At 35.4% G+C, this 18,650-nt stretch overlaps 1 protein-coding gene across 1 annotated transcript in view; it reads right to left on the reverse strand.

Annotated features, from left to right (window-relative positions):
* The window catches only part of PIK3C3 (phosphatidylinositol 3-kinase catalytic subunit type 3), a 148,297-nt gene that overhangs the window by 96,219 nt on the left and 33,428 nt on the right, over positions 1-18,650 (reverse strand). Inside the window, exons 5-8 of the mRNA XM_030335994.1 lie at positions 8,275-8,361; positions 6,074-6,169; positions 3,396-3,467; positions 113-217 (exon numbers count right to left, since the gene is read on the reverse strand). Of these exons, the coding sequence (XP_030191854.1) occupies positions 113-217; positions 3,396-3,467; positions 6,074-6,169; positions 8,275-8,361 (360 nt within the window). The remainder of the gene's footprint in view (positions 1-112; positions 218-3,395; positions 3,468-6,073; positions 6,170-8,274; positions 8,362-18,650) is intronic.

Below are 18,650 nucleotides of genomic sequence, written 5' to 3' on the forward strand. Positions count from 1 at the left end.
CCTGGAAAACACATGCACCTGAATCACTTTCAAATGAAGTGGTTATCACATCAATTGCAACTAAATTACACATGTCATTATTTTTATATTATTGGTCCATAAATTCTCTTACATTTAGTTGATCTCTTGTGGCAGCGTTAGGTTTGAGATCATGGTCAGAAGGTCCACTTCTTAAACTCCGGGCAAGCTTGTGATGTTTGCTCTCAACTAAATTCTCCTATAAATTATTTATAAAATTAATCAATAATGTAAACTTCATCAAAAGGAAGTTTCAGTAGCCAATTAGAAATATAAAAGTAAGTAGTTGCTTACTTAAAACCATTTTAAAATAATTAACATTTTATTCTTGTTACAACTTTCATCCCTTGTGTATGTTTCTTTTAAATATCACCATATTGAGATAGGGAAACTAAATATGCCTTATGCTTCACTAGTGCCATAATATGCACATACCGTTCCAGCTTCTTAAAATATCTCATTATACCCCCTCATTCTTCATATATTCAAGGCTTTCATACCCACTCGGGTATCACCTTTACTCTAAAATCTTCCCTGACAACCCAGACTAAAGCATTCCCTCTTCCTATGAGCTACTAATGACCCTGGGACATCTGCCAGCAGTGACTGATGGAAGGGATGGTGACCATAATGCTTGAACATACATATGTATACTTGGTATGGACTATTTTAACTATAGCCAAAGCCATTAGTTTTGAACATACTGTCTTTGCTTAAGGGATTTTTTTATTTTATTTTTATTTTGCATGTGTGAATTATCTGTTCATATCTTTTTCCTAATTTCCAATTGGCTTTCTGGTCCTTTATTACTTCAGTTTTTAAGAATCCTCAATACATTAGATACTCATCCCTTTGTCTGTGATGTAGGTCAAAAAGAGTTTCTTCCAGTATGTCACTTGTCTTTTGACTTTGTTATAGTGTTTTGCCATATGATTGTTTTAACGTAGTCACATTTATCAATCATTTCTTTTACAGTCTCTAGATTTTGAGTCATAATATGATTACAAAGCTTTCCCTACACTGACAGTAAAGTATTAGTAAGGTTTCATTATAATACTTAAATCCCTGATCCATTTGGAATTTTTCTCTACGTATGATGTGAAGTATGGATCTGACTTAATCTTTTTCGAAACGTATGATGTGAGGTATGGGTCTGATTTTATCTTTCTATAAATGGCTAACCAGTTCCCCACGACTATGTTCCAGTAATGAAATGCCACTAATTATCATATACTAATTTGCATATGTACTTGGATCTATTTCTGGGCTTTTTCTGCTGTTTTATCAGTCTATCTGTGTCTATCTGTGTATGTACACGTGCTAGTACATGTGCTTATAATTACAGAAGTTTTATAGTGCTTTATTCTCTGATTCAGTAGTATAATAGCTGGGGTTTTTTTGTTATTGTTGTTGTTAAAATATAGTCCTCTATTTGGTAAATAATCATGACTACAAACTGAACTAAATTTTTGAGCACAGGGGATAAGGAGAGTAGTTTTGGTTTTTTGTTTTAGTTTTGGATTTCTATCTTTTTAGTGTTTGCCTACTTGCATTTAAAACTTTTTTTAATTGTTTTAACATTTTTTTTAATATTTATTTATTTTTGAGAGAGAGAGAAAGACAGAGCTCAAGCCAGAGAGAGGCAGAGAGAGAGGGAGACAGAATGTGAAGCAACCTCCAGGCTCTCATCTGTCAGCACAGTGCCTGATGTGGGGCTGGAACTCACCAGTTAGATCATGAGCTGAGCCAAAGTCAGACGCTTAAACGACTGAGTCATCCAGGTGCCCCTGTTTTGTTTTGTTTTAATTACAGTATCCATAATGTTAAAGCTATAATTCTTTTTTTTTTTTAAGCTTTATTTATTTTTGAGAGAGAGTGCAAGCGGGAGAGGGGCAGAGAGAGAAGCTAGACAGGAGATCCAAAGCAGGCTCCATGCTGACAGCAGCAAGCCAGATGTGGAGCTAGAACCTAGGAACCACAAGATTGTGATGCTGGGCCAATTTTGGACACTCAACTTAGCCACCCAGGCACCCTAAAGCTATTAACTCTTGATGAGTATCTTCTTTAGAAAAGAATACACTAAAAATACAAACATCTCATTTACCGGACTTTTTGGTAGGAGTAACAGTGCTAACTAAGGTCCTGGTATAAAAAACTTTTTTTTTTTCTTACATTTTTTTTAAATGTTTATTTACTCTTGAGAGACAGGGGGAGACAGCATGAGCAGGGCAGGGGCAGAGAGGAGGAGACACAGAATCTGAAGCAGGCTCCAGGCTCTGAGCTGTCAGCACAGAGCCCGACACAGGGTGCCCAAATGGACTGAGCCACCCAGGTGACCCCAAAAATCTTTTTTACTGTTGGCCACTTTGAAGGTAAGCATAAAATATGTCCATTCATGTGTTTCAAATATCCAGAATAAAAAATATATCATCTTATAATGAAAATTCAGTTTCAATTTTAGACATATTAACTCGAACTTATTATACTATGCATAGGGACTGTGAAGGAATTCAGGATGTTTGTTTCTAAAAGATTTGCAAGTGACCTTTTTTTCCCTAATTTTTATGCTTTTTTTCTGCCATCTCTTCCTTTGGTGTTGGGCCATTAGTTATTACTTCCTGCTTTAATGATGTGTATTTACCTCTATCATCATGTTTTTATCTTCTAATATGCCACTTTTAATCCACTTTGGTCTGATTAGGAAGGTAACTAATCCAATTAGAAAGGTAAAAAAAATAAGAATAAGATGGTTCAGAGTGATGTAAAGGAGTTTTAAGTGTGAATATCATGGTATCCATTATGCTACTAAAAGTATTTTTTGCCTGAAACTTTCTAAATTTAAAGTCATCTAATTAATCCTCTGGTACAAAGTAAGAATTCTTCCTGTTTCCTATCCCTGAAAGTGCTATCATCTCAAACTTCCATATGTAGGTATCTCTCAAAATCATCCAAGTCACCATGATCCAAATAAAAAAGTTCTTGTAGCTATAACAATCTTCCATATTTTCCAACAAAATCAGTCTCCCTATAATTATCCATTGAGCCTACAGTTTCATTCCAGTATAAACAAACTCCCCTTCCACATGACGACAACCTTTCAAATACCTGTTCCCTAAGTTCTCAAGACTACATTCCCTAACTTTTCCAATAATCAAATAAAATGGTTCCCCAATACTATACTCTCCTGACCTTATTTTTAGGTGTTGATACTGTAAAAGTTCACTGAACTTGACTCCAGATAGCTAAAATGGACTTATGAATTACTTTTAGGTGTCTGAATTAGTTACATACTTTTTTAAAAGAAAGTGTATGTGTGGATCCAAGTCATAATCACTGTGGAGAAACACACTTTCATAAGAAATTTGACAATAACTCACCATAGACATCTGAGGATCAGGAACCTTCACTATCTCAAAGCTTGTTAAAATTGGAGATGACTCATCACCATCCTGGGTTACAGTGTAGTAAGTTAAAAAACAGATAAAATTTAACCAAATAGTAAAAAATAATACATGATAATGCACATCCTATGTATTTTAATTCTATTTAATGAACATCATTCCTCCCTTTTAAAAAAAAGTATCTTCTTTCAACTGTATTTTAAAATACATATCCATTTTTTACCTGTTGTTGCTGAGGAAATACTTTGGGAAAAATAAAATCTAACAAAAAGTTGTTACAGTTTTTAGATATATTAGATATAGAAATTAGTAGATTGTTTTTGTAAGTTTTTTTAACTGTTTATAATGATAATGGGTCAAAATTAGTATGTCCTCATTTTCCAACTTAAAACAAGAAACCACAAAGTATAATTAAAATATAATAAGTATAAATATGAATAAAATGCACAAGGGATGTGTTGCATTATTTGCAAAAACTACTGAGTAGATGTTGGTAACTTTTCAAATTATCACAATAAAGTTCCATTCAAAGAAGTCAAATTTTAGGTGTGGAGTTAATGTTGCTGAACTTTATACACAGAGACTCAGCAGCATTGTTTCTTAGAGGGACACCTCCTCAATGCAATGCAAACCTGAATAAAAAGAATAAATCCATCAATTATTAAGAAATAAAGCTGCCTTATTTTGTTGGTATTATCATTTTTGAAGAGTATTGGCTTTTATTTTTATCCAAATCAGGCAAGAGAGGTAATTCGGCATAATAAATGTAACTGTATACATAGTGGGAAAAGCTAAACTAATTAAGGGCAAAATTCATTTCCTCCTAACTGTACATCTTGGATCAAGTTTTTCTGTCAATTTCCAAATGCTAGTATTTCCTTTGTTAGATAATGTGCACAAAACCAGGAGAGACTGAAATAGGGGAAGTACTGTGACTTGACTTTAGTTCAATAATTGAGTCTTACAGAAAACCACAAATTCCCACAGCCGTTGTTTAACAGGCTGGTTCTCAGTCACAATACCAGAAGACACATTTATCAGCCCAACTGTGACAAGTAATCTTCACTAAGGCTATCTGTCACAAAAGACAGGTGACAAGAAAGTCTATTTCCATTAGATTCAATACACTGGCCCAGCAATCTTTACACTAAGTGGAAATATGACAGGGTAGGTAGACAGGCATTAATTTATGAGCAATTTTCAAGAAGCAGTAGAAAGGGGTCAAGAACCTTTTCAAAAATACTTGAAATTCTTCTAATTTTTGTTCTGTTATTATTTCATCTATTATCAAAGCTGTCTCTCAAAAGATTCTTCACATCTCTTATGTTTGAAAGTACCATTTCCATTATCATGTTTTTGCAATATAAACTCCACATGGGCAGGAAATAATGCTTTAAATTATATGATATATAGTATAAAATGTAAAATGTGAGTTTATTAAAGTGTATTAGTAACAAAATAATTTCACTCATCTGTATTTCCCACTGTTTTTAATGCAGTTTTTCTAATGAATTAATAAACAATGTTAAATAGTCTACCTTCCTAATGTCTTTTTACCAAAGACTATCATTTATAAAATAAAAAGCTGAAACAAGTTAACTTTTCCTAACCTTATATTAAAGAGAAGGGGTACAAGCCTAAGAGAAAAAGATATATGTTAACTTGAAAAGTATCAAAAAAATGATCATAAATGAACTATATAAACCTTAAAACTCCATTACAAAAAGATCTTTCAAATAATTTATAGTTATAAAAAGATGTATATTTTCAAAAATCACTGAGACAGCTTTAATAAATAACACTAGAGCGTAAATATAATTTAGAAGTGCTGCCTCTAATAAACAAATATACTGCATATAACTATATACTAGAAGAAATATTATTCTATTATGCCATGTATCAAAAAGTCTGTCCTCACCCACGATGATTTAAGCACCTAAGTATTTCCACAATAATACCTGGTTTACGTAGTTCTGAACTATGCATGCAATTATTTCTATAGTGCTTAAATTAAGACCCTTCAACAAGCATTAAAGGCACAGATATTTTTCATCTAGCTACATATCAAACATACACGTACTTTCTTCTGCATAATGAGCAGACCAGAACAAATCCATAAGTGCGTACTTGTTATCACTCAGTCAGATAACATGGTTTTCTTAATTCTGCATTAATTATATATAAAAAATACATATTTAGAATGGCTTTCATAAGCATACTTATGTAAGGATCACATATACAATTCCAACACATTATATATGCTTACTCAAATAAGAAGTATACGCTTAATTTTCAACACCTTATCACTTAAAAAAATTATTCTTTTTATTTTTCAAATGAATATCAATTGTTAACAAAGCTATTGCTTTAATGTCCTACTTGTCAATTTACAAAACAATTAATCAAAAAGTTTTTAATCTGTTGCATATTTATTGAATTCTGGAACCCAGAACTCCATTACATGAATGATCGGTTTTTGTAATCTTGTTGTAGCTATATGATCTGATTTGTGTATACACAAACAGCTGCGGCTGACAGCTGTCTGCTGCTATCCTGCAACCAAATAATTCATCTCAGCAGGTACAACAGTAATTTTTTTTAATGTTTCCCCTCCCCTCTACTTCAGAGACTATAAACAGTTCCAAGACAAATACCTTTTCATAATAAACAATACCATATTCCTTATCATCACACTTGACACATCGAAACTCAACCATCAAGTACATGAAATTAGAACTTCGTTTTTCACTCTAAAAAAAAAAAAAAGATTTTTATGAAAAATAATGATCTTCAACATTCCTTTAAAGGATCAGTAATACATCATTATTTCCAATTCAGTAATACATGACCTATCAAGTACAACTTAAAATGTAGTAAATTTTTATTGCATTATTATAAACACACTGTTTTATACAGTACTGCTATTTTATTTTATATAGCACCATTGTTTTATAAAGTAGTGTCTACTATTCTCCTATAACTCCCTCCTCAAAGTCAATGACATTTCTGGTTTATTCTAGTTGGATTATATTATATAAAATCTTGGAAGGTATTTTATATACATTTTCACGAAAACTAGTTTATTTCAGAAATAAAGATGTTTTGTACTTCTAATTTAAGCAAATAACTGTTTATCCTTAAACCATATGTCTAAGTATGTAAATTAAGTAAAGTATATAATTAAAAACAGAAGCTATTTGAGCTTCCCAGATACAACCTTTACAAGTTATTCACAATTCACAAATGGTCTTAAGATAACTGGCAATCATTTATACATTTTTATCAATATACTTTAAATATACTGGGAAATAGTTACTTTTCTCCAACATAAAAAAATATTGCATGTATAAATGTGTCCTCTTAAGGAAAAAGCAAACACCAGGACAATAATAAAGTGAAAATAAAGTCTAAAAGGGTGATAAGTCTTAACCCAGTTTTAAAAATGGTATTAAATCTGTATGTATAAAATCATAAAGGTCTAAAGAAGTCACTTAAATTGTTCAGTTTTATGAAGCATATAATAGTCTAATTATGGTAATGGCAATGCTCTCCTATCTTTTAAAGAAGGGAAGGTGAGTAAGGCTGGACAAAGTAAGCTGTGACACAGCTTCTTCTACACTCAAGGGTATCTAAGTTGAAGAACAGAAAAATGAAAACACTTTGATTTAACTATCTTAGGAATGTAACTATTATAAAAATTCAAAAAATAAATTTTTCTTTCAGTTTCAATATGAAAATGTATTATGAATAAATTTAGAAAAGATGCCCAGTTTATTCATACTGAATGTAAGTATTGTTAAACAAAACACTCATTTTTTTAAATAAACAACAGAATTTAACTTTTATAAGTGTTCATTGTAAATTAAAAATTTCTCTCTTTCAACCTGCTAAAAAAACATTCACAGAATATAAAATAAGTCAGTTATGCCCTGTGGTAATCACAGTAAATTAGGCATATCACAAAAATTGAAATTCCTCTCTCCTAATGTGATTAAAATAATTGTTCTCTCTATTACCCAGACACAGAATGTTAGGCCAAACATGTAGTATGTCGGTGCAAATATATAAAAAAGAAAAGAAAATTTTGTTCTAACTTTCGGAGTTTCACGGAAGCCATCTTTTAATTAAACATATTTTGGGCCAGTAAACAAGATTAAAAAACAAACAAATTACTTTGAACCGTGTAACTTTACAAAGGGTGCAGAGTGCTGTACGTAGTACATAATACACACTGTATCTTAACTGGGGAGAATTACTAACAATGACTTAAGATTACTGAAATAAACAGGTAGCACTGGGTTGAAAGAATCCAATACTGAATTGAACATAAATATATGCTGCCAAATGGAGAAAGAGAACACCCAAAAGGGCATCAAGTTTAACACAGGCTTCACTTGTATAATACTCAGTACACTAAGGATAACTTATACCTACTTCATGGTTTGAGAGAACATTAAAATTAAAGAAAAACAGGTATCTCAAATTTCCCAATTATTACCATAGAACTCACAACTACAGGTTATCCTCAATGCTCTCACATTTGTAAGTTATCTGTCAATAAACAATGCTTCTCAAAAAGTTTGACTTAGAGGGCTGCCTGGTGGCTCAGTCACTTAAGCTGAGGTCACCATCTCATAGTTCCTGGGACCAAGCCCCAAGTCGAACTCCATGCTGGCAGCACGGAGCATGCTTAGGATTCTATCTTCCTCTCTCTCTGCCCCTCCCCCATTCATGCACACATGCACATGCTCTCTCATAATAAGATAAAGTTAAAAAAAAACAAAGTTTGAGTTAGAAATATGGAAAAAATATTTTGTAAGAAAACAAAATGCAAAAAACGAGGGATACAACCCACCTCATTTATCATTTCTATTTCTCTAAATGTCAATCTGTCCAGCCAGTCTACTTTCACCATGTGTCCTTGTCGATGAGCTTTGGTGAGCTGCAGAACAAATACAATGAAGAAAATTTTAACATAGATTTCACAGAAAGGAGAATAAAAATGGTAATGATCATCAACATAATAGTGGGAAAAAGTGCAATAAGACATTAAAAAGGAAATAAATGGCATAAGAATTTCAAAGAAAGAAATGAAACTGCCTTTATCTGCACATGACATGATTATCTATGTAGAAAATAAAGATCAAAAAAACTCCAGGAACTAATAAGCAATTATATAGTAAAGTTGCATGATTCAAGGTTAATATATGAAAGTCAATCCCTTTCCTACATACCAATAATAAGTCAAATTTGAAATTAAAAACACAGTATCATTTACATCAGCACCCCAAAAACGAGACTGGTATAAATCGAACAAAACATTTGGGGCGCCTGGGTGGCGCAGTCGGTTAAGCGTCCGACTTCAGCCAGGTCACGATCTCGCGGTCCGTGAGTTCGAGCCCCGCGTCAGGCTCTGGGCTGACGGCTCAGAGCCTGGAGCCTGTTTCCGATTCTGTGTCTCCCTCTCTCTCTGCCCCTCCCCCGTTCATGCTCTGTCTCTCTCTGTCCCAAAAATAAATAAACGTTGAAAAAAAAATTAAAAAAAAATAAATAAATAAATAAATAAATCGAACAAAACATGATCTACATGAAGAAACTTACAAAAATCTGTGGAACAAAATCCAAGAACTAAATAAATGGAGAGATATTCTGCTCATGGATAGGAAGGTTCAATAATGTAAAGATGTCAGTATCTCCCAACTTGATCTATAGAATCAATATAATCCCAGTCAAAATTACAGCAAGACATTTTGTAGATGTCAACTGATTCTAAAGTTTATATGGAGTGGCAAAAGACCAAGAATAGCCAACATAATACTGAAGAAGAACAAAATTGAAGGACTGACACTACCCAACTTGAAGATTAATATAAAGCTACAGTAATCAAGACAGTTTGGTTTTGGCAAAAGAATAGATGAATAAATCATGTAAGCAAAACCCAGAACCCAGAACTAGACTCCATAAAAACAGACATATGATCTTTGGCAAAGGAACAGGGACAACATAATGGAGCAAAGACAGTCTTCTCAACAAATGGTGATGGAACAAGTGGACATCTACATGCAAAAAAATGCATCTAGACACAGAACTTACACACAAAAATTAAATTAGAATAGATTATACACCTAAATGCGAAATGCAAAATTATAAAATTCCTAGGAGATAATATAGGAGAAAACTAGATGAACTTGGGTATGGAGGTGATTTTTTTTAAATGCAATACAAAGGCACAATCCATGAAAGAGATCACTGACAAGCTGGACTTCATTAAAATTAGAAAAACTTCTGCTCTGTGAAAGACACTGTTAAGAAAATGAGAAACTAAGCCACAGATTAGGAGAAAATATTTGCAAAAGACCTGATAAAGGACTGTTATGAAAAATATACAAAGAACTCCTAAAATTCAGTAAGAAAATAAGCAACTTAATTAAGAAAAATGTGCCAAAGAACCTTAACAGACAACTCATCAAAGAAAACACATAGATGGCAAATGATCAATATGTCATCAAGGAAATGCAAGTTAAAACAAGATACTTGGGGCACCTAGGTGGCTCTGTCCGTTGAGTGTCTGACTCTTGATTTCAGCTCACGTCATGATCTCAAAGTCATGAAAATGAGCCACCGAACCAGGCTCTGTGCTGGGCGTGGAGCCTGCTTGAGATTGTTGGTGCTCGTTCTCTTTAAAAAAAAAAAAAAGAAAGAAAGAAAAACAAACAAACAAAAAAAACAAGATACCACTAAACACCTATTAGAATGGCCAAAATCTGTAAAACCCTACAACACCACATGCAGATAAAGAACAGGAAGAAAATGCAGAAATGGAACAGGAAGTCTCATTCACTGCTGGAAATTGGTTGCTACACGGGGAATGTAAAATAGTACAGCCACTTTAGAAGACAGTGTGGCAGTTTCTTACAAATTAAACATAATCTGGAGCACTTGGATGGCTCAGTTAAGGGTTTGGCTCTTGATTTTGGCGCAGGTGATGATCTCATGGTTTATGAGTTCAAGCCCTGCATTGGGCGCTGCACTGATAGCATGAAGCTTGTTTGGGATTCTCTCTTTCCCTCTCTCTCTGCCTCACCCCTGCTCTCTCTCTCTCTCTCTCTCTCTCTCCAAATAAATAAACTTAAAAAAATAAAAAAAAATATACATACTCTTATCATAAAATCCAGGAAATGTACTCCTTGGTATTCACCCAAAGGAGTTGAAAATATGTCCACACAAAAGTCTGCATATGGATGTTTATAGCAGCTTAATTCATAATTGCTAATATTTAGAAGAACTAAAACGTCCTTCATAGATAAATAAATAAACATGGTACATTCAGACAATGTAAAATTACTCAGTACTAACAAGAAAAGAGCTATCAAGCCATAAAAAGATGTGGAGGAACCTGAAGTGCACATTACTAAATGAGAAAGCCAACCTGAAAAAAACTACACAGCGTGCATACTATATGATTCCAACTATATGACATCTGAACAAGGTAAAACTATGGAGACAATAGAAAGATAACTGGTTGCTTCAGGTTTGCAAAGGAAGAGGAATCAATAGGTGGAACAGAGAACTTCTAGGGCAGTGAGGCTACTCTGTACAATACTATAATGATGGATAAAGGTCATTATACGTTTGTCCAAGTCCACTGAATATACAACACCAGAAGTGAACCCTGTGGAAAACTATGAACTTTGGGTGATTATGATGTGTCAATACAGATTCATCAATTAAAACAAATGTACCACTCTGGTAGAGGATGCTGATAATGGGGGAGGCTACACAGATATGGGGGCAGAGGATATATGGGAACTCTGTATCTTCCTATTAATATCACGATGAACCTAATATTTCTCTACAAAAATAAAATATTTAAAAAGTCTTTTAAAAAATGGATAGTAATGTCACCTTCACATTTGACACGTTCCTATACATAACAGAAACCGTATACAACTATCAGGATAACAGATGGACTTGGCTAGAGACTAATCATCTACGATTTTTAGAGAAAAACAATTTTCAAACATTTTATTTAAAGGTCCATAATTTGCCAATCTAAACATGTTAAAAAATAATGAAGCCTTTCCTAAAAGTATCTCCATGTTCTACATTTCTTATATTTTCATTACAAAGAGACAGGTTTATAATAAGAATAGTTTCTCGGGGCACCTGGGTGACTCAGTTGGTTAGACAACACACTTCGGCTCAGGTCATGATCTCACAGTTTGTGGGTTCGAGCCCCACATCAGGCTCTGTGCTGACAGCTCAGAGACTGGAGCCTGCTTCAGATTCTGCATCTCCCCCTCTCTCTACCCCTCCCCTGCTCATGCTCTGTGTCTGTCTCTCAATAATAAATAAACGTTAAAAAAAAATTTTTTTTTCTTTTTTTTTTTTTTTTTCAATTTTTTTTCAACCTTTTTATTTATTTTTGGGACAGAGAGAGACAGAGCATGAACGGGGGAGGGGCAGAGAGACAGGGAGACACAGAATCGGAAACAGGCTCCAGGCTCCGAGCCATCCGCCCAGAGCCTGATGCGGGGCTCGAACTCCCGGACCACAAGATCGTGACCTGGCTGAAGTCGGACGCTCAACCGACTGCGCCACCCAGGCGCCCCCCAAAAAAATTTTTTTTAAGAATAGTTTCTCAAATGAGAAATAAACTACCTTGTCTATTTCCTTCCTCTCAATCTAAAAAAACTATAAAAAATCATTTACACACAGTAAGGTATTTCTCTGAGGCCTATAATTTAACACTCCAAGATTTCAGTGCATAGGTATGCATGTGTGTTTTAATTTTGAAAGGAAGTGATAAAAGAATTAATAATAAAAAAGAATTAGCAGTAAGAAAATAATTTCCAGGGAAACCTGGGTGGCTCAGTCGGTTAAGCGTCCAACTATATTCGGGTCATGATCTCACTGTTCATGGGTTCAAGCCCCACGTCAGGCTCTGTGCTCACAGCTCAGAGCCTGGAGCCTGCTGCAGATTCCATGTCTCCCTCTCTCTCTGCTCCTCCCAGGCTTTTGCTCTGCTGTCTCTAACTCCAAAATAAACAAACATTTGGGGCACCTGGGTGGCTCTGTCAGTTAAGCATCCAACTTCGGCTCAGGTCACGATATTGCCGTTTATGAGTTCAAGCCCCGCAGTGAGCTCTGTGCTGATAGCTCAGAGCCTGGAACCTGCTTGGGATTCTGTCTCCTCTTTCTCTCTGCCCCATCCCCACTCAAGCTCTCTCTTTCTGTCAAAAATGAACATGTAAAAAATTAAAATTAACATTTTTTAAAACATTTTTTTAAAAGAAAAAATAATTTCTACAGTTGCAGTTGGTAGAGTCCTCTGAAGGTCTTATATACATACCAATCTACCCTTGGTTTCAGAAATTAAGTAATACACTGACACTTCAAATACACAGAGTATTCAAGACAATTTCCAAGGTCCTCAAAATGGAACAAGATTTTGTCTTATAAAGTGTAATTTAAACACAGCATTATTCATGTATCAAAACCCCTCTTTCATTCTGAACAAATTCATAGCATAAAGCAAAACTGGGTGGCAAAGCCTTACATGGTACTCTACCAGTCATTTTCTTTCCCATTATATATGTTATGGTGGTATGCCTACAAGGAAGCCAAACACTTCCACCAATTATTATGTCTCAAGGAACTAAAAATTTTCACCATCAATATTCTTTATCTTCTTCAATTAAGGGATTCTTATCATGACTACATGGTCATACTGTTTCAGGAGTGAAAAAAAAGTAACTTCATACAAAAAGTTTGAGGATTATCGTAATATAAAAATATCAGATTAGCTTTCAAATTCCTTTTCACCTGAGGTTATCTCTAAATTAAAATGGATAAGGCAACATAAGTGCTTAGCACAGTTCCTCATACAAAGCAGGGACTAAGCATTTCATTGGCTCTAGTTGAAGATTAAACAAATATGATACCATCATGGAAAGAGACTAAGAATTAGTTACAAGAGAACCAAAAGAACACTGGGCAATATGACCTAAAGAATACTAGACTAGGAGCCAGAGAACCTGGGTTATAATCCTAGCACTCCATTTTCCAACTGTATTTTTTTTCTTTTTTTTTTTTTTTTTGAGAGAAAGAGAGTGCGTGTATGCATGAGCAGGGGAGGAGAGGTGTAGGGAGAGAGAGAAACAGGAAGAGTGAGCAAGAATCTTAGGCAGGTTCCATGCTCAGCGCAGAGCCTGACATGGAGCTTGATTCCAAAACCCTGGGTGGAAATCAAGAGTTGGACCCTCAATCGACTAAGCCAACCAATGAGCCACTGAGGCGCCCCTCTAACTCATCATTTTTTCCATGAAGTATACTTGATAAACAATGTTACATTAGTTTCAAGTGTACAACATAGAGATTCAACAGTTCTATACATTATGCCATGCTCACCACAAGCATAGCTACCAATCTGTAATGTTTGAACCCATATCTACAAGATGAAAGTATTAACTTCTATTCCTACTCCCAAAATTCAGAGATAATGGATGCAAAATACGACAGTTAATATTATTTCCTGTAGTCTATAAAGAATTATATTCGCATACACTTTGCAGCATGTTCCAAACTGGTTTTTAAAATTAATGAAAATATAAAGGGTCATATTACATGCTTTGCTTTTATGGACAAAGTAATAGTAAAAACCAGTAATTAGAGTTTATATTCCTAGACATATATAGCAAGAAGGAAGAGGAAAATAACATTTATTCACACACCAAATTTTTGGCACTTTTTATAACCTAACCACACTATAAAATACATAGTTCTGACCCCAATTTGCAGATGATTATCAACTACTACAGTAGAGCGGCAGAATGAGGAGTTAAAGCCTAGGTCTATATGATCCTGAAGTCCATGTTCCTTCCACCAGGTTTTGTTACCCACTCTAATATGCACTCTTAGTAAGACATTTAAGTTCAACTAATTTTTGTAACTTATTAAATACTAATTTCATATTTATGTTATTGTGGTTGATTCTCCACTAGTTTCCTTTGAGGAAAGAATTAGCAATAGCAGGCTAAGTTTAGATGTGGGAGAATGTGGTGGGGCTCCTTCTTTCCCTTACTAAATCATCAGACAAGTCATAAATTTTCTGGGGTCATTTTCATTAGCTCCAGAATTCATGTCTACTAATACATATTACTTCCTATATGGCATATTCCAAATGTCCCCATTTGAATAGTAAAGGTGACCATTCTCAAACTTATAACAAAGAATGTCAATGGTTAAGATGGTAGTACTATAAACTTGGTAAAGCACGAGGACAAGTTTAATTATCCTAAATTCACATTTTTGCATCTTTATTTGCAACACAGAAAATTTAGACATAAAGAAATGTAAATGTCTATCTTAAACTATTAAGTAAATTATGATACATGTACACTATGGAATACTATGTACCCTGACATGGAAAAATCACTGTTTCCATTGAATGCAAAAGTGACTGCCACAAGAGAGATACCACTTATACTATGACTGCTTACCAGTTTGTCTCCTGCATCAGACTCTGAAATTGCAAGAAATTCTATATTCTATAAAACTAATTCTGTTTGAATTAGTTTTATAATTTCTGCAGAATTAGAAAGTTGCCATTTAAAATGTCTACTAGCCATCTTCACTATTTACCTATTACTACGTAACAAAGCACTCAGTTTAAGGCACTGAGTGCCTTAAAACAATATTCAGTTTTTTATTTCTGATACTTCAAGAAGTCAAGAAGCCATCTTCTTGTGAGACACCTAGATTTTTTTTTTTTCTATTGGCCTACCAGTGTCTCAACAGTCTACTGTCATATTGGTGGCTGGAGCTAGAATGTTCATGATAGCTTGCTTCACTCACATGTTTAATACATTTGTGGGAAAAAGTGCATTCAACTGGGAAACCAGGATGGGTGGGCCTCTCTCTTTCTGCATCTACTCTCAGTGCTTTTCCCTCTCCAGGTAGTCTTTCAATATAGTCAGTACAACAGGATACCCAGACTTCTCACATATAGCTCCCTGTCCCAAAAGTGAAAAACAGAAGCTTATCAAACTGTCTTAAGATTTAGGCCTGGAAGAGACATAGCATCACTTCAGCAGGACTGTATCAGTTAAAATAAGTCACAGCACTAATGCAGATCCCAATGTGGAACAGAAGGGTAGAAGTATCAGGAGGCATCACTGAGGGTGTTTTTTAGAGACTAGTTAGCACAGCACTTATTGGAAAGCCCACGCGTACAATATAGTTGATTGCTCAATTGCAAAAGAGCAGTGGGAGAGACTCTGCAGAAGGCAGTCAACTCTTACCTAGATTTCAAGCAATAGGCAAAGTCTAGAATTAGTTATTACAATTCCTAAGTCCTGTTTTCCTCTCCAAAATGATCTCCTACAACTTACACACTATACTCCAGTCACCCCTTTTGTTCTTCAAACTTTTTTTTTTTTCAACGTTTATTTATTTTTGGGACAGAGAGAGACAGAGCATGAACGGGGGAGGGGCAGAGAGAGAGGGAGACACAGAATCCGAAACAGGCTCCAGGCTCTGAGCCATCAGCCCAGAGCCTGACGCGGGGCTCGAACTCCCGGACCACGAGATCGTGACCTGGCTGAAGTCGGACGCTTAACCGACTGCGCCACCCAGGCGCCCCTCTTCAAACTTTTATAAAGGCATTTTACTTTGAAGACTCAACATGGATGAAATGATTAAATATTAGAGGAAAAAAATTTTACTACAAGTTTTATAAAATTTTATAAAATTGTAAAGCACTATGCACAATATAAGCAACTATCATAATTAGACCATAATCTACGTCATTTCATTTCTTATAGGTGCTGATAACAATGGAGACAAACTTGGATGATTTTCAGCAGTCCAAAGCTGCTGGTTGTCTCCAGTCTGGGAACTTTCACAGTAACTAAAAAACAAAAATGAACTTTAACAGGAGCATCTGGGTGGCACAGTCCATTAAGCATCCAGCTCTTGACTTTGTCTCAGGTCATGATCTCACGGTTCCTAAATCTGAGCTCCACATTGAGCTCCACCTCGACCCCGCAATGTGCCCTGCATCAGGCTATGCACTGACAGCGCAAAGCCTACTTGGAATTCTCTCTCTCTCTCTCTCTCTCTCTCTCTCTCTCTCTCACACACACACACACAAAATAAATAAACTTTTAAAAAAATGAACTTAAACTTATATTTCATTTTGGGTCTGAAATGTCAGTAACCTAGATCTTTCAAAGGAGCAAATCTGCATTCTGTTAAATAGCAGGATAAAACCAGTACAGTCTGTTTCAAATTGCTTGTAAAGAAATAATCCTCACTAGGGTGCCCATCCTAGGAAGGAGATAGGTCAACAAATCAATGAAAGTGTCATTTTCACTTTTTAAGGAACACAGGTTTCTACAGAGAAACTTAGAAAACACAGAGAATTCAGAGAGAAACCCACTGTCATAGAAGTAATAGCAAAATTACTAGCTCTAACTTCTCCAAAATTATAGCAATGGATTTTAAAGTCTATTTAAATTAAAAAAAAAAAATCTGTAAGAAGCAAGTAACAACATGCCCAAGAAACTGCCTGGAGGACTAACCAACCATGTATTATCAGATGTAATGAGAAGGCAAAAACAAGGTCTCAGATTAGTAGGTGTTCAATACAAGTACTAAGAACAGAACTAAAAGTAGGCCAATTTGCTGCCCAAATCTGACAGTCATCCCTGGGAATACCGACTTTGTGATCACAACTCACCGTTCATCTCTCCTTATCTGTTTTACTAGATATATTTCTATCTGCTCTATTAGACTATAAGCTTCCTGAGTGCTAAAACTATGAGGGTTGATAGAACCTAGCACTTACTCAATGAATATATCTGTTGAAAAGTCTTCTAATGTAAAAGGGTGATAGATGGAAAACAAATGTTTGTATACTTCAGAATTCTGCTTCAGACTTGTGGGGAGTGGATGGGAAACACGGTATTAGGGAAAGGGGTAACACTCAAAAGGAAACTGAAGAGAAGAATGATTCATGCCATTGGGTCACTTTTCCGTAGTATTTATTGAAAGGGCGGGCCTACGCCTGCCGACTCCATCTTGTTCTGTGTCCTTCACCTTGACCACGCCTCCTCTCCTTGAGTAACCTCCCACTCACCCGTTCAAACTTCCAGATCAAAACACGGCCGGTGACCTGCGTTACAGGACTCCAACCCTTCCCCAGCCAATCTGCTGAGGCCATAGCCATTACTTCACCAACTGCCCCCAGACCCCAATAGAGTGCTTTTGAAACTCGCGCTCTCTCTCCCCGGTATCTCACCGCTGCGTCCGTGCAGGTAGGGGATTGAGCTCGAGCTAGCTCGAATAAAGGCTCTTTTGCTTTTGCATCGGACTCGGCTCCCTGGTGGTTTTTGGGGATCATGAATTCTGGGCATAACATTTATATACTCTCAACATAAATATATAGTACTTGATTGCTATTGCAAGTTACAAACTTCCATTAGGTCCTCTGCTCTGGAGGGAAGCACAGAATATTGAACAACAGAAGCAAGTTCCTGCCCTCATAGAACTTAAGGGTAGGAAGGGGTGAGTCAATCATATGGTAAATGTCTATATGTGTATCAACAAATTGACACACTGATGTAAAAGTACTGAACAGGGTGCTGTGACACAAAATAATAGGTAGTCTTAAGAAGGCTTCTCAAGCACCTAACATTTAAGCAGGCACTTGAAACATAAAGGAATCAGCCAAACAAAAAGAATGAAACCTCCAGGGCAGAGGAAATGGCTGTTAGCATCAAAATAAGCTTGATATGCTCAGGCATTAAAGAAACAGGAGGAAGGTAGTCCTCAGTGAACATTTAATTAAATAAATCAAGTTATCTTTAAGGTGGAGGGTAGAAAGATCTATATATACATAAGACGCTTACTGGGAATCTGCTTTCTTGAGGTTCATCAATATCTAGATTTTTCCTTATAGTAGATACTACACTTAAAGCCTAAAGAGGGAAAGGAAAGAATAAGGACTAAAAAGCAATGTTTATTTCAAGTCCGCCCAGAAATCTGTGAGGAGGAGGAAGAAGAGACTCACTCACAAGGAAAATGGAGAGAAAGGATTTCTGCTTTACAAATATTCCTTGGCCAATTTCTTCCATATTCATACACCTACTTTATCTTTACAAAAGACATCAATCAACATGTATTTATCAAACAATATCAGATACATGGCTTAAGTTCACAAGTGCCATG

Source organism: Lynx canadensis, chromosome D3 (assembly GCF_007474595.2).
Source record: "Lynx canadensis isolate LIC74 chromosome D3, mLynCan4.pri.v2, whole genome shotgun sequence".
NCBI classification, from domain to species: Eukaryota; Metazoa; Chordata; class Mammalia; order Carnivora; family Felidae; genus Lynx; species Lynx canadensis.